At 40.7% G+C, this 24336-nt stretch overlaps 1 protein-coding gene across 1 annotated transcript; it reads left to right on the top strand.

The window, feature by feature from the left end:
- The first annotated feature begins 3620 nt into the window (after nucleotides 1-3620).
- Nucleotides 3621-22896, top strand: ccndbp1 (cyclin D-type binding-protein 1). The gene is made up of 11 exons (XM_024444977.2): nucleotides 3621-3777; nucleotides 4107-4166; nucleotides 4314-4393; nucleotides 4831-4912; nucleotides 6143-6239; nucleotides 9005-9078; nucleotides 10916-10992; nucleotides 11447-11700; nucleotides 19774-19834; nucleotides 20173-20219; nucleotides 22209-22896. The coding sequence occupies exons 1-11, from the start codon at nucleotides 3690-3692 to the stop codon at nucleotides 22315-22317; spliced, it is 1029 nt and encodes a 342-aa protein (XP_024300745.1). The 5' UTR covers nucleotides 3621-3689; the 3' UTR covers nucleotides 22318-22896.
- The last annotated feature ends 1440 nt before the right edge of the window (nucleotides 22897-24336 follow it).

Here is a 24336-nt window from a genome sequence, read left to right as displayed (position 1 = left end):
ATAATGTACACCCAAAAGTAGTCATTACATTTTGAATGGTTAGCAGGACAGGAAAAGGGTCCAATTCACACACTTATCATGAGAACATCCCTGGTCATCTGTACTTTCTCTGATCTGATGGACTCACTAAACACACAAATGATGTCTGAGTGTTGGAGTGTGCCACAGGCTATCCGTAAATTGAAAGAAAAAAAAATACAAAAGGTGTGCTGTCTGGTTTGCTTAATATAAGGAATTTGATTTTTTTAATACTTTTACTTTTGATACTTAAAGTAAAGATTCACCCATTTTGAATGTTATTGTTTTTGTGCATCTCTGTGTCACGACTTCCGCCGGAGTCGGTCCCTCTCCTTGGTTGAGCGGCGGTTGACGTCACCGGCCTTCTAGCCATCACCGATCCACTTTCCATTTGTTTTATCTTAGTTTTTTACACACCTGGTTTCAATTTCCCCATTACATGTTCATTATTTAACCCTCTGGTTTCCCCCATGTTTGTGTGCGTGTTTGTTTTATTGTAAGGCTGTATCTGACAGCTAGTATATTGCTGCCTGGTTTTGTTATTACGCCCGTTTATTTCGTGGTACTGGTATTTTTCCAGCACCATAGTATTGTGTTTATATTGGTGTTTTCTTGAATTAAATACCTTGTCCACGCATCTCAGCTCTCCTGCGCCTGACTCCTTTACCAGTTACCCACAGCCTTGACACTCTGAGCAATGTTCTATCGATTTCCTGGGTCAATTCATGTTTTAATGTGCATCTGAGATATTGCTGTTCAAGCAGGCAGAAATTCAGCCGGTATGACATAGCATTGAGAAAGCCGCTCTCACAACACTGGAAGTTAAGTTAATCTTTAAAAGGGCAGAGTCCTAATAACCAAGGCTGAAGGTATCTCTAGACTAACATATGCAGCTATTTCTTTATATCTTGTTGATAAAATAAGCAAAGAGAGAACAGATGCTTTCAACATTCTGTGGAGAACCGTACCAATTACATTAGGAAAATTGTTGAAATGAACACTTATGAGTATGGTGGGCTGGATTTTCTGGAGTTTACTACCTTAAATAATACTTTTAAGATTAATTGGATAAAACAATTCATAAGAAGACCCACTTCTATGTGGGACTTTATTCCTCATCATGTCTTTACTTTTGGTGGCCTTAACCTCATGTTGGTTTGCAGTTATAATATTGACAATATTACGACAAAAGACGAGACCCAGATGCAGACACAGGAGGCAGATGGTTTGAGTTCTGGTATTTATTATAATCCAAGGGATAAATAAAAGGCAGGTCGGAGACAGGCAAGCGTTCATAGTCAGGGCAGAGTCCAAAACGGTACAGGGCGGCAGGCAGGCTCGAGGTCAGGGGCAGGCAGAGTGGTCAGGTAGGCGGGCTCAGAGTCAGGACAGGCAAGGGTCAAAACCAGGAGGAAAAGAAAAAGATACTGGGAAAAACAGGAGCTCAGAGAAAACTGCTGGTTGACTTGGCAAACAAGACAGAAAACAGGTATAAATACCCAGGGGATACGTGGAGAAGATGGGTGACACCTGGAGGGGGGTGGAGACAAGCACAAGGACAGGTGAAACAGATCAGGGTGTGACAGACAAAGTTCCAGTGAAACTCTCTGCTTTTCATTGGCAGGTTTTCTTGTCATGGTCCTTAACTTATAAGCATAATTTTTCTCCAGACATATTATATATGGAATAATCGGGACATTGTATAAAAACACTTTGTTTTTAAGAATATTGGTTCCGAAATAATATCCTATTTGGTTAGCCAACTTTTAAATACAGAGGGTATTTTACTTAATTATAAGGAATTCTTATTACTTTACAAGATCCCTGTAACACCTAAAGATTTTGCAATTGTTTTAGATGCCATGTGTGTCAAGACCTGACCCTCAGAACATACCTACAATTAACCCCGTTGACTCATCAGTAGGAAACATTTGTTTTTCTTTTAGTCCATTCAACAACAATAGAGCTATACGAGCCTTGTTTCAACAGGATCTATACCTTATGTCATGCCTTATTGGAATGGATCTATCTGACGAAGAGGAGTAGTATGAAGGATCGGAGGACCAATGCGCAGCGTGGTAAGTATCCATAATGTTTTTTAATAAAGACAATAGAACACTCGAACAAAACAACAACCAATGACGTGAATATACAAAACTGAAAACAGTACCGTGGGGACCAAACACTCATACGGAAAACAAACACCCACAACCCAAAAGTGAAACCCAGGCTACCTAAGTATGATTCTCAATCAGGGACAACAATTGACAGCTGCCTCTGATTGAGAACCATACTAGGCCGAACTCAAAAACCAACATAGAAAAACAAACATAGACTGCCCACCCAACTCACGCCCTGACCATACTAAAACAAAGATATAAAAACAGAGCTAAGGTCAGAACGTGACAGTGTATGTCCCTTAATGTCCTTATGTAATGTGATATTGTACCCCCCAGCCCAACTGTCCTTTGTATATTCTTTATATACTTTTGTCCCCCATTTCATTTTTGTATTAATTTGTTGTTAATATTTTTTTTCAAATAAAATATAGGAATACGAGATTTAGATCGTGAAAACTTCTATAATACATTTTCAATACTTGCAATACAATTACAATAGGTTGTCTTATCTCGAAGGAGCCATTGATTCCTACCTCGAGAATGTTTTCTTTTTAATAACAGAGGGTCAAACACATTTCTCCTATTTGTCTTCCTCTTCAGTCCAGAGTGCATTGCATTGTGCGGTACGAATGCCAGACTCCACTCTATGAAGCACAATGATTTGTACTGCAGGTCGAACATTGGGATATTGTAGACTCCTAAATTGATAGCGCAGCTTGTTTAGGTGATTTTACAGCTAACTAGCTACTTCAGATGCTGTTATTGACTTTTGTATTGTTGTGTGTAGCTACGTTTGCTAGCTAGCTAGCCAGCCATACCATAGAGAGCATTGCATTGTGGACTTTGTAGTCTTTGTAGTCTGAGCTGCAACAGATTTCCACGTGTTGCTACCAACCTTACGAAAGAATTAAACATTTGTTCACAAAAATGTTATGTAACCCTAATATGTGGACAGGAATGAGTGGTTTTGGGTGGCTTTTTCTTTTAAGTATATTTTAGCAATTATGTTTACTTTTGATACTTACGTATATTTAACACCAAATACTTTAAAGACTTTTACTAAAGTAGTATTTTACTGGGTGACTTTTACTTGGGTCATGCTCTATTAAGCTATCTTTACTTTTACTCATGTATGAAGTACTAACCGAAATATGCAAATATATGCTAGAACGCGGCAATAGGATCTCGCTAGCGAGTAATTTGCTCCGATTTGAAACGACAAGGCCGTGGTCTATCTTGGATAAGTTATAAACATATTTGACACAACTGTTCATTTGAATTACGTTTATTGTTATCTGGTTCATCAAAATGTCATTTGTTTTTTTAATGACAGAACTTCAGAGAAATTAGGCATATCTGAATTAATTTGTTGGTTTTACTGTTAGTGAAAGAAACTAATCTGATTGCAGTAACATGAGACTGCCCCAAGGTGGAGTCAGAAACCGCGCTATGATGGTGTGTCACTTATTTTCTTCCGACTGCCATTACAAAAATGTTCTAACTAATAGTTGTTCCAGAATAGCATGAAGTTGTGCGTGTGTACATGGTGCCATGAGTGCTGATAATTCTTGTGCGGACGTGTCGGTACCTTTACGGAATCTCCTTAACTCGGTCCAGTGTGTTCGAGACCGAGTAAAGGGTAGCTATGTGAATGGTGTTACCAGCTTTTTGTATTGATATGTTTACCATTTAGATAGCATGCTTCAATCTAGAGCCATGTGATAGTTGTTGTTAGCTAGCTAGCAACATGGTGGTAACGTTAGCTAGGAGGCTAGCTTCGCTAACAACACCGTTTTGATGCAGATAGCAAACATGGCGTGCCTTCTGAGGGAGCTAATTAAGGATAGGGTGTTTTAGCTTCTCAAGTCTTTCTAGCTAGCTCACGGTTGCTAAAGCTATAATTAATTCTATAAGTAGCTAGCTAATTAGCATAATCAGAAATTGTTGTAACGTTTGTTTTTTCTTCAGATGGGGAGTCCAACGAGTCCAATGGGGTGTTCAACCTGTCAAACTTCTGGGATACGCTGAGTTGAGTTTTGCTTTCTTTAACACACAGCAAAGATGTGTGACTCAGTTGCACTGACATTTCCTTTAATATTTCCTTTGGTTATCTTTCTAAGGCTTCGGTGATAAATAAAAAAAAGCTGTGAATAACGCTAACCCTCCAATCCCCAGTGCAAGCAGTGAAAGCAGCCTCACAGGAAGCCACTAAACTCAGCCTTGCCTTCTCTAAGCCTCCCTTGCCAACACAAGAGGTAAAACTGAGTTTACAAATGTTTAGCTAAGTAATATGGTTCTCCTCGGTGACTGTTACTCAAGTGTACAATAGTTGTCATCATCCCTAATCCTTAATTATTGGCCTAAAATATTGACACAAACTACTGGGAAGCTGCCACCAGCAACATGGGGATTGCTGACAGGCACTGCAGTCAGGCATGGAAGACCACAACAGTCAGTCTCCCAATCGTGGTGGTCCATGCCTCAAACTGTAGATTAAAACACGTCAAACAAATCCCAAAACTGAAAGTTTGAAACCTTAACCAATCCCCCTCAACCCTTCTTACACTTTGCTGCTGCATTCCCCGTCGTCTCTAAAACATGGGGTTGAAGTTAAATTTTAATTAAGTTATAACCATAATGCTAATAAACATTTTGTCATTAGTAAATGTTTCCACTTCTTCCTCCTCATCAGGATGGTGAGAAGTTTGCTGAATCCATCCAGAAGAGCGTTTTGGCACTATCCACTGTTTATTACTGGTTGCCCAAAAGCCATGGTAAGCTACAGAAAATGCAGAAAGTGTCTGCATGTAGGACTGATATATGCATACCTAGTTGGAATTATTACCCTGATCAATAAGGAAATACTTGGATTGCTTGAAGTCAACATAATATGCGGTGGTAAAAGTTCTCTGAGGTCAGTGTAGATCCACAATACAATTATCTGGGGAGGTGGTGTGGGGGACTGAAGATTACAGAATCATGTCTGTCCTATGAAATAAATCCCCAAATGTATTCTACAATATTTTATTTTCTCTGTTATGCTCTGTGCATTGAACTGGTATGCATGATTGTTGCTGACACTCAGATATTCAGATGAAGGAAATTAAATAGTCTATAATATGCACTAACGCAGCCCTCAACTCAAATAGTGTTTCAAAGCCTATACTTTATCACTCAGGGTGTAATTTTACAGTGGTACTATTTTTGCCATGATTTTGCCAAAACAAAATCAGACAACCCCATAGTAGAATAGCTTACATTTTTACCTCGTCTGCTTGTGTGTTCTATGCGAGATTAATATTCCTCTCAAGGCTCACTCTTAATAAAGGGACAATGGTGTCTTAACAAGGGCAATGAAATGCTTTATAATATATGTGCCCAAAAATTCTAGAGTAAATAATAATAATAATCATCAGTATGTTGTGTCCAATAGGTAAATGCAGAAGGACAAACCCCATTCTTCAGCCTATGTATTTATAGCCACTATGCTGCATCAGTTGGGCTATAGCTTATAGTGCTTATTGCTAATGATGTATATGGTAATAGGCACATGGTCCAATATATTAAAATTAAATAATTTTTACCAATATGTTATTGGGATCATTTCTGGAGGTGCAAATTCTATTTTAGATGGTGTCAGAAACATTTCATTTGAATTAATTTTGGTGTAAAAAGTGTTCTCAGTCCTTGTACATAAACATGATCCCGGAGAGGATCCTATGTAAGGGGACTGGAATAGGTCAAACTCGCAGTTTTATTACATGTACAAAATTACCCTCTTTCTCTACAAGCATGATGGTCATTACTTTTTTTACATGAAAGGGGTGGTTAACCTGGCCTCAGAAAATCAATCTCAGATTCACTTAACTTTCAGTCATGTTTTGTTGTTGCTTTAATCCCTGAATATGCCGCCCCCCAAAAAACAAACTGATACACCCTATTGGTTTTTAGTTGTACTCTACGGAAGCTAGTTGTCTTAAAATTCTCTCCTACTCCTTGTGTAGGTATCACATTGAGGAGACTGGTGAGAGATGCCACAGCTGAGGTGCTAGATGGCATTGTGCAACTGGTGGACGTCATCGTCAGTTCCCCACTACAGAGGTAACACTGCCCACAGCCTTGAAACAATCTACATTGATATGCATTACAATGTTGAGGCTAGTTATTAGTTAGAATTTAAAACTAAACCTTTTTTTTTACATGGCTATTTACTGTGTAGGATTTGTTATTGCCTACATTTGGAGTGCAGGAGTTTGGAATTGAACAGAGTAATTTTATGGCGATATTTAGTCGGATACAAAACATAAACAATAAAATAACTATTTTTCTGAGTGACCTTAGTTGTGTCCTTAGTAGAATTGATGCAGAGTCTTAAAGGAAAAGGTTCCCAATTGTTTTTCTCACATGTATTCATTCAACCCACAGTTAATACTCTCAGAAAAACTTATTTAAGAAATCTTACTTGAAGCTCTGTCAAGCGAAATGTTTCTTCTTTGGCAATTGCCTTTAACTTGTAGTCTTTTCAGCCAACTTTGCTCGCTTTGACAGCATTTGGGTAAAGCTGGTGGGCCGACAGGCAGTCAATCAGTTTTGAAGTTGAAGGAGTTGAGGAGGCTGCTTCAAGCTTAGTTGCACAAACAATAATTTTGTTACTAAGGCATGTGTATCGCTGTAGGTAATATGCACCCAGTGACAGTTTTCATGCCCTCATTTAGCTCGATAGAGGTGGAGGGATCAGGCCGCAATGCGTTGTGGGAATCGAAGGCCTGGGAGACAGGCCAAGCTCGACGGTCGCGACGACAAAATATTACGTTTTTTGACGGACAGAGGTCGTTATTCTAGATTTGCCTACAACATCCACTACCGTTCTTAAGTTTGGAGTCGAGATCACTTTCACAGTCAAAAAGCAAGCCGAGATCTATATACTTTTTTGTCATGTAAAAAAAAAAACATTACCCTAGTAAAAACAGTTCTGTAGGAATGAGGTTTGTGCAGTAGGCCTAATATTATTATAGCATTTTGGCTATATGTCTGACTTGCCAATATTGTTCTTCTCAGACCATATTATTTCAGAACTTGAGCTTTGATGCAAAATAGATCAGTTGGTGTAGCAATTACAAGGTACAGCTGAACATGGTCATGCTTTGAAGACAACTGCTCTAGAAAGAGCCCAGAGTTTCCGACTTGGAATGCCTAGTTGGATGACCGTTTTTGAGTTTCCAGTTGTGTTGAATGCACTGAATTCGGAGATTTCTGAGTTCCTATTTGTTTTGAACAAGGCATTAGTATCCGTGGAAGGAGGGATAGAGCAGCAGAGGCTGCTCATGGTCCCTGCTCTCTCCTTTCATCCGGTGGGACTTACCAGAGAGGGGACACAGTCTTCCACCTGATGGAAAACCTTGAGTCGCTCTGCATTTGCCTCATGCACAAATTCATGTTGATACTATGACCAGAGAAAGTTAAATATTCCTCAATACTAAAAAGGACATGACGAGCTGCTAATAATGAATACAAACGCAGGGATATCGATATACTTGGCTACTCATTCATTGCAGCTGAAGTGGGAGGTGGGAGAAGTGTGTTTTGTATTAGTGTTGATTAAAAACTTAAACATGAACTCATAAAAACAGAAATCCTTTGCTGTATTCTTTGACAGTCTCTGGTCATGGTTTTAAAAGTTTGATATTCTCTTAGGCTAGTATCAAACTTTGCTCTGGCCAGGTCGTGGAAGCTTGTAGGCACAGTGATTTGAGCTATCTGTTTGGCCAGCGCAGTATGTACACTTAGCCACAGATCTCCCAGTATGCTGGGTTGGCGAAGTTTGTCTTTAAAGAAAAATGAAATCGTCCAAAATGGGAACACTTTGCCTACCCAGTGTGGTGCGCAGGACTTCTGAATTAGGTGTGGCTACCACCAACGGTGCAACACAATAAAATAAAAAATTACGCAAGCCTTTATCGTTGGCTTTTCTATAAAAATGTTTGGGAATCACTTGGGTGAACTTTGCTTTTTTAGCATGTCAACTAGCAGGTTTCGATCCAAACAGTTCAATGCAGATTAATTACCTGACACATGGGAAAGTCAACGCTGAGGTGATTGAAAAAGGAAATGTCAGTACAATTTCATAAATGCCGAAACACAATTTGTTTGTTCAACATGGTGGAATCTTTTTGTGTCAGTAAAATTAATTATGCGTGAAATGGCGATTGGAAACAGCTTTTTATGCGCAAATCACACAATGATATGTTGTGGTCCTCCCACTACTACTTGGGAAAGCATGTGGTTTATTAGGCAACAGATAAAATAAGTTATGTACTTCACAGGGTGGTGAAAGTGCACGGTGATGAGCTTGACGCTCTTTTCCAATAAATATTGAGGGTTCTGTTCTGGTGACATGACGATTGATGCTTGGCTGCCTTTTGACAGAAATAATCTCGCTCTTAATAGGGTCATCATTTAATCTAGCCTACCTCCACTGTATCTGCGGGCTGTTGACCAGAGCGCATGTGCAAATACAGGAGTGGGCACATATGCTATATAACGCAACAGTTTTTGTGACAAAACCATTCGTAGAGTTGAAAATGCGATTGAAAACCATCTTAACTTGTATTTTTTTTATTCGGTACATGGGAATTGAACCGAAAAGTTATTTTTAATGTGCATTACGTCATCACACACAGCCTTTTATCCGCACAAGTCAATTTCATAGAAACATCTCTGGTGAAAAATGTGCGTATTGTTTTAATGCAGATTTTTGCATGAAAATTTGTCTCCAATTGGATGGAATCCTAGCTAGTGTGTCAGACAGGATAATTATACAGTTTTATTGAAGGACCTACAATACTTACTAAAACTTTTTTATTTAGTTTATCACAGGAACAGCTCCAATCTACAGGTGGGGTGTGGTCAGCGTGTGACCAGTTTGCACACTTACCAAGAGGTGAGTAAACTTTACAGAATCCATCTAGTTCAGCATGTACTGAAAGTTGCAGATAAAAATGACATGAATAGAGCTGGCATGATTGCTTCCTGTACCTGTCAGATTGTGTGAACAAGACGTGTCTATTTCTATCTGAATGTTCCACAACGGTTTGCCCTGCTGAACGCAGCCCTGAGCCTCCATGTCCAGAAAAGTATACTACGAAGCAAGCTAGATCTATTCAGGGTTTTCTAAAGCTAGTCAGTTTCAGTTACCTTCCATTCCAGCTCAGACTTCATACGTACTACAACAGTGGAAATTGCTCGTCTGCCTGCCGCTAACTCTAGCAGACTTGTAACTGCGTGTGCATGTCACACCTTGCTAGTCGAACGCCGAACTCTTCAGTAAGACGATGTTGAAACATCAATTAAGAAGTTTTGCAAATTCAGCAGGCTATCGTGTGAAATTGACTTTTAGAAGTGCCGTCTTTATTTTATTACTTTGGTGTGGTTATCAATGCACAAGCAGCTTTCTTCCTCACTAAACGTTTTACTGTGTCAAGTTTCCAATGCTTTTGTCATTACTAAATGTGTAATGTGATAGGTATTTTAACATTACTATTTTTAACACAAAAACGCATTTGATTTAATAAATATTTAATCAGTCTAATGCAAATCAAGTGGATGATGGCGCAATCTTTGTAAGAGGGAGGGAATCTGATTTCATTGGTTCTCAACTTGCACCTCTGACACTTCATTCAGGTTAAATGTAGTTAGCCCTAAGCTAGCCTACCCCGGAGCAGGTTAGATCTGAATGATTTGTTGCCATAGAAATGTACCTGTATAAAAGGTGAGCCAATTTCATGGTACCGGTTATCCTAAATAGAACTCAAAGTTGACTAAAGTTGTCTCGCTAACTCCTCAACTTACATTTGTAGTACAGGGCTATTTTAAAGCAAGAATCCTTAATTGTAGCAATAACAAAGCGGCCACCCTGCTTCTGTTTTAGTTTAAAAGGGATGGGCCTGGAGAAATGTAACACTTCTCAAATTCATAGACAGAGCTATGGAAGGAAGGACTATTTTAAGTACTGTTTTAAATGTATTTTGAGGCTAAACAGTTTGTTTACATTTACATTGTTTACAAACATTGGCGTCAAACAAGCTGATATTTTGGGTTGATCATTCTTCCATGCAGAACTGCTTTAACATGGCGACATTTGTGGGTTTTCAAGCATGAACTTCTCGTTTCAAGTCCTGCACATCTCAATTGAGATTAGGTCTGGACTTTGACTGGGCCATTCCAAATCTTCAAATTTGTTGCTTTTTAGACATTTTCATGTGGACTTGATTGTGTGTTTGGGATCATTGTTTTGCTGCGCTTCAGCTCCCATACAGATGGCCTGCCTGACATTCTCCCTTAGAATGATACAGAGCAAAATTCATGGTTCCTTCTATCAAGGCAAGTCACCCAGGTTCTGAGGCAGCAAAGCATCCTCAAAGCATCACACTACCACCACCGTGCTTGACCTTTGGTATAAGGTTCTTACTGAGGAATGTAGTGTTTGGTTTTCTGCAGGCATAATGGGACCCATTTTGTCCAAAAACTTATATTTGACTCCTCTGTCCATGGAACATTCTTCCAAGATCATCCAGGTGCTTTTTTGTACATTCTCATGTTAATACAGTATATTCCTGTAAAAAAAAAAAAAATCTGTAGTGTAATATAATGTCTGGCCCAGAACCATAAATATACATGGTTAGGCATGCAACTGCTGGTGTTTTATACAGCCCATTCTACAATCTGATTGTTACGAAAACCATAGAGCATGTCTGTGCCTGTCGTGTTTGTCCATGCAGATAACCGGGCAGCAGTGCTGGGGGTCTTGGCCTCCTATATCGGGGTGGTAAAGGATGCCATAGAGGAGATGGAACAGGTGCTCTTTACTCTTTCACCAATGATGGCTTCATTTCAACTTCTCACCACATTTTCTTCAGGAGAATAACCCTTTCATAGTTGTAGCTAACTTAATAAAAAAAGCTGTACACATTTCCCATGAATACATTAGCATTTTCATTGAGCTGAAAATGTAATGTCACCTTATGTTGCCATGTCGTCTGTCTCCATATGTCCCTTTTGTATCCTATACTTGTTCTCTTGGGTGTGTTCCAATAATATATATTTTTTTAATTCTCCTGAAGTGTACACTCATTCATTACAAAGTATTGGATTTGTGGATGCTGAAGGGAGTTTCCACCATATGTCTTGTACCAGTAATTTCCTTATAAATCAGTGAAAGGAAGTGAACAAGTGCACACTTTCAGAGAAATGAACAATAATTGTGACATAGCCCTAGTTTATATGCTCAAATCCCCTCTCCCTCCCACTAGGCACAGGCTGAGAGCCAGGACCCATTCAGTGATGTGTTGGATGACGAGGACCAGGACTCGCGGGGCAACCAGGACACATACTGGTCCGAGGAGGACCGCCAGCTCATGGCGCCCTGCCAGGGCCTGATGAAAGCATCTGCTGCCTGCCTGAGAAAGCTGTTGTCTGCCGTCAAGGCCAATGGCAACGTAAGCATGCCAGAGACTGTGGCGCAGCTGGACGACCTGGCCGATATCAGCAAGGAGATCAGCCCCAGGTAAAAGAGGATGGTCAATTCCAAATCCACTCCTAGCTGTTTCCTCACCTATGTATTTAAAGGGATGGATAAGTTAAGGCAGTTTAGTCTACATAAGTGCTTATTAGGGTGTAGAGCTAGGTTAGAGGGTTGATTTTGGTCTTCGGCAGATGACCTTGAAGGTGTCATCAAAACAGCTCTTTAGTACTTTGGTTTGTTACTAAGGGTGTTTCTCTTAGCTAGAATGCTAGTAAAAGCTAGTCTGAGAACAAGTTATTCCATTTTGGTGTGACAGGACAAAATAGTGTACAGTGCAATTTCTAGCTTGTAACTTTACCACACCTAGTATGCGTTGACATGCCATAAAAACACTTTCTGAAAATTACTTTAGAGTATTTCACTTTGACAACAATTCTAGTCTAATGCACTAGTCAGAAGTACTGTAGATTATAATATGAAAACGTTTCATGGAAACTCTACCCCTAGCCTAGTTGATTCACCCTCATCATATGAATCATCCATTAGAGAATGGTTGAATTACACTCACCACAGAGTTATGTTTGTATGTTGTGGAATATTCTAATCAAGTGAGACTGTCATTTCTTCAAACAATCAACTTTATTCAATATCGATTAATTATTGCAATAATGAAACCGTCGACCCCACACTCCGAAGTGTGTGTTGCCGAGTGCATAACTGAAAATGATAAAATAGACACTATATAGAACTTAAGTGCTTAGTCAGCGCTGGTTCCAGTACTCTCATTAGCCACCGTGGTTCATCTCCTGATTATTTACACCGGATGTTGTTTTACCACCAACCCTGGCTTAGTTTCCCAGATGCCAGGATGATGAGACAATGAGGCGTTGTTCTAAACTCTTCCAGGCTATCTCAGGTCACACACCACATCTTGTCTATGGAAAGCAGTCTGTAGGTTTTTATCAGTTATTGTCAACTCAAGCTACAGTTGAAGTCGGAAGTTTACATACAATTAGATTGGAGTCACCAAAAATCATTTTTCAACCACTCCACAAATTTCTTTTTAACAAACTATAGTTTTGGCAAGTCATTTAGGACATCTACTTACATCTACTAAGTAATTTTTCCAACAATTGTTTTCAGACAGATTATTTCACTTATTCACTATCACAATTCCAGTGAGTCAGAAGTTTACATACACTAAGTTGACTGTGCCTTTAATTAAACAACTTGGAAACCTCCAGAAAATGATGTCATGGCTTTAGAAGCTTCTGATAGGCTAAGTGACATAATTTTAGTCAATTGGAGGTGGACCTAAGGATATATTTCAAGGCCTACCTTCAAACTCAGTGCCTCTTTGCTGACATCATGGGAAAACCAAAAGAAATCAGCGAAGACTTCAGAAAAAAAAGTGTAGACCTCCAATTCTGGTTCATCCTTGGGAGCAATTTCCAAATGCCTGAAGGTACCATGTTCCTCTGTACAAACAATAGTACGCAAGTATAAACACCATGGGTCCACACAGCCGTCATACCTTTCAGAAAGGAGACACGTTCTGTCTCCTAGAGATTGAACATACTTTGGTGAGAAAAGTGTAAATCAATCCCAGAACAGCAAAGGACCTTGTGAAGATGCTGGAGGAAACCGGTACAAAAGTATCTATATCCAGTAAAACGAGTCCAATATCGACATAACCCGAAAGGCCGCTCAGCAAGGAAGAAGCCACTGCTCCAAAACCGCCATAAATAAACCAGACTACGGTTTGCAACTGCACATGTGGACAAAAATATTACTTTTTGGAGAGATGTTCTCTGGTCTGATGAAACAAAAGTATAACTGTTTGGCTATAATAACCATTATGTTTGGAGGAAAAAGGGGGAGGCTTGCAAGCCGAAGAACACCATCCCAACCGTGAAGCACGGGTGTGGCAGCATTATGTTGTGGGGGTGCTTTGCTGCAGGAGGGACTGGTGCACTTCACAAAATAGATAATTATAATTATGTGGATATATTGAATCAACATCTCAAGACGTCAGTCAGGAAGTTAAAGCTTGGTTCCAAATGGGTCTTCCAAATGGACAATGACACCAAGCATACTTCCAAATATGTGGCAATATGGCTTAAGGACAACAGAGTTGAGGCGTTGGAGTGGCCATCACAAAGCTCGGACCTTAATCCCATAGAAAATATGTGGGCAGAACTGAATAAGCATGTGTGAGTAAGGAGGCCTACAAACTTGACTCCGTTACACCAGCTTTGTCAGGAGGAATGAGCCTAAATTCACCCAGCTTATTGTGGGAAGCTTGTGGAAGCTTGGCTTCCCAAAACATTTGACCCAAGTTAAACAATTGAATGGCAATGCTACCAAATACTAATTGAGTTGTATGTAAACTTCTGACCCACTGGGAATGTGATGAAACAAATAAATCATTCTGTACAATTATTCTGACATTTCACATTCTTAAAATAAAGTGGTGATCCTAACTGACCTAAGACAGAGAATTTTTACTAGGATTAAATGTCAAGAATTGAATTTTTAAATGTATTTCGCTAAGGTGTATGTAAACCTCCGACTTCAACTGTATCTCTGGCAAAAACCCATTTCCTTGACCATAGCCCAGACTAATTGTGGAAAGCTAAAGTGGAACCCATCCCTTTACAGGAACACAGGACTCAACAGAATAGAAAGGTCATACTATTAAGTGTATACAATTGTCTATTAATATCAAAGAAATAAGGCAAATGCATAATTATCTCCCACACATATTAAAACCGGGACACACACTTATGCAGGCACACACCTACCGGTAAAGTCCCGTGCCAATATATCCTCAACACCGCATTCGAGGGCATTATCACTTTTATACACTGCTCAAAAAAAATAAAGGGAACACTTTTAAACAACACAATATAACTCCAAGTCAATCACACGTCTGTGAAATCAAACTGTCCACTTAGGAAGCAACACTGATTGACAAATTTCACATGCTGTTGTGCAAATGGAATAGACAACAGGTGGAAATTATAGGCAATTAGCAAGACACCCCCAATAAAGGAGTGGTTCTGCAGGTGGTGACCACAGACCACTTCGTAGTTCCTGTGCTTCCTGGCTGATGTTTTGGTCACTTTTGAATGCTGGCGGTGCTTTCACTCTAGTGGTAGCATGAGACGGAGTCTACAACCCACACAAGTGGCTCGGGTAGTGCAGCTCATCCAGGATGGAACATCAATGCGAGCTGTGGCAAGGAGGTTTGATGTGTCTGTCAGCGTAGTGTCCATAGCATGGAGGCGCTACCAGGAGACAGGCCAGTACATCAGGAGACGTGGAGGAGGCCGTAGGAGGGCAACAACCCAGCAGCAGGACCGCTACCTCCGCCTTTGTGCAAGGAGGAGCAGGAGGAGCACTGCCAGAGCCCTGTAAAATGACCTCTAGCAGGCCACAAATGTGCATGTGTCTGCTCAAACGGTCAGAAACAGACTCCATGAGGGTGGTAATGAGGGCCCGACGTCCACAGGTGGGGGTTGAGCTTACAGCCCAACACCGTGCAGGACGTTTGGCATTTGCCAGAGAACACCAAGATTGGCCAATTCGCCACTGGCGCCCTGTGCTCTTCACAGACGAAAGCAGGTTCACACTGAGCACATGTGACAGACGTGACAGAGTCTGGAGACTGCGTGGAGAACATTCTGCTGCCTGCAACATCCTCCAGCATGACCGGTTTGGCGGTGGGTCAGTCATGGTGTGGGGTGGCATTTCTTTGGGGGGCCGCACAGCCCTCCATTTGCTCGCCAGAGGTAGCCTGACTGCCATTAGGTACCAAGATGAGATCCTCAGACCCCTTGTGAGACCATATGCTGTTGCGGTTGGCCCTGGGTTCTTCCTAATGCAAGACAATGCTAGACCTCATGTGGCTGGAGTGTGTCAGCAGTTCCTGCAAGAGGAAGGCATTGATGCTATGGACTGGCCCGCCTGTTCCCCAGACCTGAATCCAATTGAGCACATCTGGGACATCATGTCTCGCTCCATCCACCACAGACTGTCCAGGAGTTGGCGGATGCTTTAATCCAGGTACGTGGAGGCCACACACATTACTGAGCCTCATTTTGACTTGTTTTAAGGACATTACATCAAAGTTGGATCAGCCTGTAGTGTGGTTTTCCACTTTAATTTTGAGTGTGACTCCAAATCCAGACCTCCATGGGTTGATCAATTTGATTTCCATTGATAATTTTTGTGTAATTTTGTTGTCAGCACATTCAACTATGTAAAGAAAAAAGTATTTAATAAGAATATTTCATTCAGATCTAGGATGTTATTTTAGTGTTCCCTTTATTTTTTTGAGCAGTGTACAATGGGTTACCAACATATTCAAATAATGATTGGCATATTTTCATTAGTGTTGTTTTGATGAATTTATTCATACTATTTCATCATTCCACAAGATATATAGTCCAGACACAAATCTAGGGTTGCTACCCAAACCAGCTTTCTATCGGTTCCGTTGCCAGAATTTTTATTTTTCTATGGACACAACCCAGTTGTTTGGGATGCTCTGGATCGTGTACGAAAGCGTGTTCCAGTTCCCGCGAATATCCAGCAACTTTGCACAGCCATTGGAGAGGAGTGGGACAACATTCCAAAGGCCACAATCAACAGCCTGATCAACTTTGTGCAATGAACTGATATTGTTGCATGTTGCGTTTTTATATTTTTGTTGAGTGTATTTATAGGACAGGCGCCTATCAGTAATAATCTCCAAAATCGCTTTATCTGCAGATTAATTATGAAAACATTCGATGGCAATGTTGAATCATCACTGCAGGAACAATAGGTAGTGGAGAGAGCCTCATTCTGGTCCAAAATATGGTAAAATAAAGCAGATTGAAGGTTTTAAAAGCTACTTGTATGGTATTATTACAAATTCAGCAAAAAAAGAAATCTTTCAAAGAATTTGTAAAAATCCAAATATCTTCATTGTAAAGGGTTTAAACCTTGTTTCCCATACTTGTTCAATGAACCATAAACAGTTAACGTCTCTGGGATATGTGGGACGTGTTCCACCTGGCCAAAAGCCAGGGAAAATGCAGAGCACCAAATTCAAATAAATTACCATAAAAATCAAACTTTCATTAAATCACACATGCAAGATAGCAAATTAAAGCTACACTTGTTGTGAATCCAGCCAACATGTCAGATTTCAATAAGGCTTTTCGGCGAAAGCAAAAGATGCTATTATCTGAGGATAGCACCCCAGTAAACAAAAATAAGCATATTTCAACCCTGCAGGCACGACACAAAACGCTGAAATAAAAATATAATTCATGCCTTAACTTTGACGAGCTTCTTTTGTTGGCACTCCAATATGTCCAATAAACATCACAATGGTCCTTTTGTTCAATTAATTCCGTTGGTATATATCCAAAATGTCCATTTATTTGGCGCGTTTGATCCAGAAAAACACCGGTTCCAACTTGCGCAACGTGACTACAAAATATCTCAAAAGTTACCTGGAAACTTTGCCAAAACATTTCAAACTACTTTTGTAATACAACTTTAGGTATTTTTTTAACCGTAAATAATCGATAAAATTGAAGACTGGGTGATCTGTGTTCAATACGGGAGGAAAACAAACTGTAGCTAGCTTTCTGGTCACGCGCCTCTTAACAGTACACTTCAAGTTACCCTCGTTCTGAACAGCCGTACTTCTTCATTACACAAAGGAAAAACCTCAACCAATTTCTAAAGACTGTTGACATCCAATGGAAGCGGTAGGAACTGCAAGAAGGTCCCTTAAATCCCAATGATTGGATTCCCAATGAAAACCCATTGAAAAGAGTGACCTGAAAAGAAAAATGTAAAATCTGAATGGTTTGTCCTCTGGGTTTCGCCTGCTAAATAAGTTCTGTTATACTCACAGACATGATTCAAACAGTTTTAGAAACCTCAGAGTGTTTTCTATTCAAAACTACTAATAATATGCATATCTTATCTTCTGGGGATGAGTAGCAGGCAGTTGAATTTGGGCATGCATTTCATCCGGATGTGAAAATACTGCCCCCTGTCACCAAGAAGTTAATGAACATGTACCTGTGGAATGGTCGTTAAGACGCTTACAGACAGTAGGCAATTAATGTCACAGTTATGAAAACTTAGGACACTAAGGAGGCCTTTGTACTGTCTTTGAAAAACACAGAAAGATGCCCAGGGTCCCTGCTCATCTGCGTGAACGTGCCTTAGGCATGCTGCAAGGAGGCATGAGGACTGCAGATGTGGCCAGGGCAATAAATGACAATGTCCGTACTGAGACGCCTAGACAGCGCTACAGGGGAGGCAGGACGGACAGCCAATCGTCCTCGCAGTGGCAGACCATGTGTAACTACACCTGCACAGAATCGGTACATCCGAACATCACACCTGCGGGACAGGTACAGGATGGCAACAACAACTGCCTGAGTTACACCAGGGATGCACAATCCCTCCACTGGTGCTCAGACTGTCCGCAATCGACTGAGGCTGAACTGAGGGCTTGTAGGCCTGTTGTAAGGCAGGTCCTCACCAGACATCATCGGCAACAACTTCGCCTATGGGCACAAACCCACCGTTGCTGGACGTGCTCAATGGGATTGAGATCCGGGCTCTTCACTGGCCATGACAGAACATGCTGGAGGGTCATCTCAGGATGAGCCTGCAGGGACGACACCACATGAGGGAGGAGGATGTCTTCACTGTAACGCACTGCGTTGAGATTGCCTGCAATGACAACGTTCACGCAGCCCGGATCTCAATCCCATTGAGCACATCTGGGACCTGTTGGATCGGAGGGTGAATGCTAGGGTCATACCACCAGAAATGTCTGGGAATGTGCAGGTGCCTTGGTGGAAGAGTGGGGTAACATCTCACAGCAAGAACTGGCAAATCTAGTGCAGTCCACGAGGAGGAGATGCACTGCAGTACTTAACGCAGCTTGTGGCCACATCAAATTTTTATAAAGCCCTTTTTACATCATCTGATATCTCAAAGTGCCCCCCCCCCTCCCTTTGTTCAGGGACACATTATACAATTTCTGTCACATGTCTGGAACTTGTTCAGTTTGTCTCTTGTTGAATCTTATGTTCATACAAATATTTACACGTTAAGTTTTCTGGGAAAAAAACTCTTTCTTTTGCCGAGTTTATATTGATATAGGCCTACTGATTTTGATTAGTCTCAACAATGCAGTTAACTGCTGCTTTCTGTGCAGCAAAGCCCATGTTTAACACCTGCTTCATTCTTCAATCATAATTGTAGTTCATGGGCGCCTGGATTTGTCCACACCCACTTCTACAATCTGGCGGGGGGGTTGAATTTTTAACAAAAAAAATCCGATTTGGCTGGCTACTCCATATACTTATACTCCCAAACAAGTACAGACAAGCTGTTTGTGGCATAAAATATGTCTACCAAATCAAAGGAGTAGTTTCTTCTGAATGCAATGGTGTAGCTAGTGTCCCACTACAATCAGACTGTACTGTCAGCTAAAAATGACATGCATCGCTCAAGAGATTAGATCCGGGGGCTATTGACATATCTATATATAACAGAAATTAAAAGTACAGGAGCGGTTGTAACTTTCAGAAATGCCGGTTGGAATATTGCCAGAATCAGGAGCAAGTAATCTGGAGTCCAATGAGCAGGATTTCTGGGAATTTGGAGTGAATTTCTGGAATTTTGCAACCCATAGACACAGCAACATTCAAGGAAACCGGGTTTTGGCATTACTCTGCAGAAGTTAAATGGTTGGTTCCTAGTACCTCCAAAGCCCCGCCATCAAGTACATGAAGCAGCAAAAGTCATTTTTAAATAAAAAGTGCACATTGGTAGCTAATTGGTGCACAATTAGGAAGCAGGTTGATACAACTACACTGAATGCCAGATATGCTCATGTAATGACTGAGAATAGTTTGTTCTCATGCTTGTGCATCATTAGCCAAAGTGTATATAGTGCCCACACCAGACACTGACCTTGGGGACGAGGTCACAGTATATGATCGATTTAGTAATCTTTGCAATATGCTTAACTCAGGAACCAACGCTTATCAGAGGTCAACCCCATAAACTCTTTCTGTGTGCTTCCAGTGTTGATGACCTGGTACTCAGTCTCTACCCACCCATGGATTACTCAGGAGTGGATCAAAACGTAAGGCGCTTGGATAATTTGTGTCAGACAGTGTATATAATTAAGTGATTGTACCTCAGTCATGACGAAAGTTGTGCTGTTTAAATTGGAAGTGGTGGCTCCAAATGAATAATAACATTATTTAAATGTTTTACTTTGTTAATGCTATTAGGATTTCCTGATTGAAAGGCTTTGTTGAAGTAGTTGAAACACAATAGATGAGGAGACGGACAACTTGGCATGTTGAATACATACACTTAATTTATTTTCTGTTTAAGTATGTTTGGGATGGCTTGTATTGTTAAAGCAACATTTACTTTTATGATGTTTCTTCCAAACGCTCTCTGTCTTCGTTCCAGGCATGTAAACTGACCTTGGTGCTAAAGAAAGTGTTGGATATCATCAGGTGTGTATAGAAGGGCCTGTTTATCTGTGTGAGCCACACAGACAGTGTTATGTTTTTACCTGTTGGCTACTGAAACATCCACTTGGCAGGGCTTATCTATAAATTATTCTTAAGAAAAGACCTGATAGAACTGGCTTCTAATGTCAGACAGTACGGTCGTGGCCAAAAGTTTTGAGAATGACACAAATATTAATTTCCACAAAGTTTGCTGCTTCAGTGTCTTTAGATATTTTTCTCAGATGTTACTATGGAATACTGAAGTATAATTACAAACATTTCATTAGTGTCAAAGTGGCTTTTATAGTGGCTTTTATTGACAATTACATGAAGTTGATGCAAAGAATCAATATTTGCAGTGATGACCCTTCTTTTTCAAGACCTCTGCAATCCGCCCTGGCATGCTGTCAATTAACTTCTGGGCCACATTCTGACTGATGGCAGCCCGTTCTTGCAAAATCAATGCTTGGAGTTTCAGAATTTGTGGGTTTGTGTTTGTCCACCCACCTCTTGAGGATTGACCACAAGTTCTCAATGGGATTAAGGTGTGGGGAGTTTCCTGCCATGGACCCAAAATATCAATGTTTTGTTCCCTGAGCCACTTAGTTATCACATTTGCCTTATGGCAAGGTGCTCCATCATGCTGGAAAAAACATTTTTTGTCTTCAAACTGTTCCTGGATGGTTGGGAGAAGTTGCTCTCGGAGGATGTGTTGGTACCATTCTTTATTCATGGCTGTGTCTTAGGTGAAATTGTGAGTGAGCCCACTCCTTTGGCTGAGACACAACCCCACACATGAATGGTCTCTTTACTGTTGGCGTGACACAGGACTGATGGTAGCGCTCACCTTGTCTTCTCCGGACAAGCTTTTTTCCGGATGCCCCAAACAATCGGAAAGGGGATTCATCAGAGAAAATGACTTCACCCTAGTCCTCAGCAGTCCAATCCTTGTACCTTTTGCAGAATATCAGTCTGTCCTTGATGTTTTTCCTGGAGAGAATTGGCTTCTTTGCTGCCCTTCTTGACACCAGGCCATACTCCAAAAGTCTTTGCCTCACTGTGCATGCAGATACACTCACAGCTGCCTGCTGCCATTCCTGAGCAAGCTCTGTACTGGTGGTGCCCCGATCCCGCAGCTGAATCAACTTTAGGAGACGGTCCTGGTGCTTGCTGAACTTGGGTGCCCTGAAGCCGCCTTCACAACAATTGAACTGCTCTCCTTGAAGTTCTTGATGGTCCGATAAATGGTTGATTTAGATGCAATCTTACTTGCAGCAATATCCTTGCCTGTGAAGCCCTTTTTGTGCAAAGCAATGATGACTGCACGTGTTTCCTTGTAGGTAACCATGGTTGACGGAGGAAGAACATTGATTCCAAGCACCACCCTCCTTTTGAAACTTCCAGTCTGTTAGTCGAACTCACTCAGCAGGACGGAGTGATCTTCAGCCTTGTCCTCATCAACTCACACCTGTGTTAATGAAAGAATCACTGACATGATGTCAGCTGTAACCTTTTGTGGCAGTGCTGAAATGCAGTGGAAATGTTTTTTGGGGATTCCGTTCATTTGCATGGCAAAGAGGGACTTTGCAATTCATCTGATCACTCTTCATAACATTCTAGAGTATTTGCAAAATCCCATCATACAAACTGAGGCAGCAGACTTTGTGAAAATTTATATTTGTGTCATTTTCAAAACTTTTGGCCACGACTGTACAATGGTAGCGGATGAGCTACAGTCTACCGAGAGCCACAAGTTTCTGATGCATCATAGTTGTAGGGAGGAAGCCAGCCATCACACTTTCATGAGAGAAATAATGACTTAAGTTGCTCTTTACATCACATCTCACTTAAACTCTGTCTCAATATTATTAGTTTTCCATCAAGGGGACCAGTCTGAGAGGATTTGATAAGTGGATGAATGAGGGAAGGAAGAAAATTATTGCTTTTTAGTGTACTCTACTTTGACACAGCCTTCTTGTCCTCCTCCCTCAGGGTGAGTCACGTGTGTTTAGAAGCAGACCTGAACTGGGTGCAGTTTCTGAACGGGGCCCTGGATCACAACCTACAGAAGATCAAAGCTCTGATTCAAGGCTCCAGCTAGATGATGAGTGGAGGGTGTGCGTGAGGTGAATGGAGACAAAGGTGTGTGTGTGTGTACACGTTTATGGAGAAAGGGAAGGTGTGTGCACGTGTGACGAGGACTGGGGCCATCCTCTCTGACCCTGAGCTCAATGGACTTTGTTGAATGTTACACAAGTGTTTACTTCCCCCTTGTGTACACACACTATACATCATTAAGACAGCAGACATATTTGCAAAACGTAAAAATCTTGCTTCATGTGTGTATAAATATTTATAGATTAATTTTTGCTTTACCACTCTAGCTGGATGTTTTGCAGTGGCATAAGTCTGTTTGGAGATCTTTAATCAACAGGCTTGACTTTGCAAAGAACAATAACAAGATGCCATTTGCATAGAATTTGTACACAGTCAAACTACAGCATTATACATTGAGGGAAAGCGATTTCTGTATACTTCTGCTGCCCACTTTTTGGAAATTAGAATTTTTGCTGAATATTGTTCACCAATGAAGACCATGCTATAAAATATGATTTTATTAAATGACAATGACCGGCACTTTTGTAAATACAAAATAAAAGTAACTCGCCTTGCACTCAAACATGAGCAGGATTACATTTCTTTTTCAGAAGTGGTTCTCGTTATTCTTCACAAGGGCTTTACGGTCTCTGCCTGTAGACACCGGTCACATTGCAGCTTGCCTTAATCTGTGAATTGGCCACTAGCTTCTTTGGAGTGAAGGGCACCTGCACATGTACCTGATGCCCTGGTTTTAGCAGAGAAAATCTGAGGTACAAATTATACCTCAAACATTTTTAGACTTCTAAACTACAAACACGCACAAGGTTGTGTGTAAAATATCACCGTTGAGAGAACTCAAAGCTTTAACCACATGACCAATCCATGGATGAATGCATGTCCTTTCAAGTTTAGCCAAGAGCTCAATAATCTCTCATGGTCAGACTACATAAATGGTATCGTCAAGTCTGTCAAAAGATTGAGATATGACAACTAATGAGCAATCGTAGTTCAGGTGCTTTGGTTTTCTGTCACTGGTTATTTAGACATAAGGATTGTGTGAAGGTAGTGCTGAAAGTGGGGGAAGGGATTTCAAGCGGGAAGTTTTGGGAAGTGGGGGGGGGGCGGTGTTGGCTGACAGTTTCTGTTTAGAGGGGTGGAGACTTCGCTGGTCACTAGTATTTCTCCCGCCAGAACCTAATCAAGCATCTGAGGCAATTCCGTGAGACTTTAGTTCTGGGTTTCCAAGATTAAGAGCTAAATTGGTTCCACATGGATATTTAGGTTTTATGTCAAACTGAAACCTAGTTCGTAAAGCCAGCAGAGAAGTGTCACATCCCACTGGGAACAAACTGGTTAAATCAACACAATTTGTCAATGTATTGTGATGTAGAATCTGTAGCAAATACATTGGATTTGAAAGTAAACTGTTTTGAGGGTAACATTTCATCTGTGATTGTCATGGTAACCAATTTTCTACAAGGTTTCTATGTGTACCTTTCTGAAACAACGTCAGATCTTCAATGTAATATCCACGTTGAGGAAAGAAACGGTGTGCAGCACCTCCTACTGGAGAGTTTCTCTTCAGCTATTCCTTCAGTGTCCCATCCATGGATTTAACTAAGCCCAGCACTATTTAGCTTTGATATTGTCACTGACTATTACCAATGTGCTATTGTGAGAACGATTTGAGGAATCTCCACTTAATAGATTCACTGTTGCTATTGAAGTTATTCCAAAGGGTAGGTTCAACAGAGCAAGTGAAATGTAACTTTACTTTATCAATCGTCTAGCATCAGTGATGGGTGCCATTTAGTCCGATATAGCATTTGGGAAGTAATTAACATTTTTTAAATTCAATCCAGATTTACACTAAAAATAGATCACATATAGGCCTAGAGTTTCAAGCTTTGGTTGATTTGAAATGGAATCTACAAGTTAATAATAAATATTTTTGATTCAGGCCATCTCAAACAAAAATCTAAATTAAAGAACAGAATTAAGCCAGTGGTTCAGATGGAAC

This window comes from Oncorhynchus tshawytscha, linkage group LG02, assembly GCF_018296145.1.
Source record: "Oncorhynchus tshawytscha isolate Ot180627B linkage group LG02, Otsh_v2.0, whole genome shotgun sequence".
Lineage (NCBI taxonomy): Eukaryota > Metazoa > Chordata > Actinopteri > Salmoniformes > Salmonidae > Oncorhynchus > Oncorhynchus tshawytscha.
The sequence above is the reverse complement of the archived record's forward strand: the minus strand, read 5'-3'. Positions and strand labels throughout refer to the sequence as shown.

Bases quoted from the DNA above. Each gene is read 5' to 3' on its own strand.
- ccndbp1 (XM_024444977.2), top strand. From the start codon at position 3,690: ATGAGTGCTGATAATTCTTGTGCGGACGTGTCGGTACCTTTACGGAAT. The intron at 6,240-9,004 runs GTAACACTGCCC...TTTTTTATTTAG, and splicing joins GTCAGTTCCCCACTACAGAG to TTTATCACAGGAACAGCTCC. The intron at 19,835-20,172 runs GTAAGGCGCTTG...TCTTCGTTCCAG, and splicing joins ACTCAGGAGTGGATCAAAAC to GCATGTAAACTGACCTTGGT.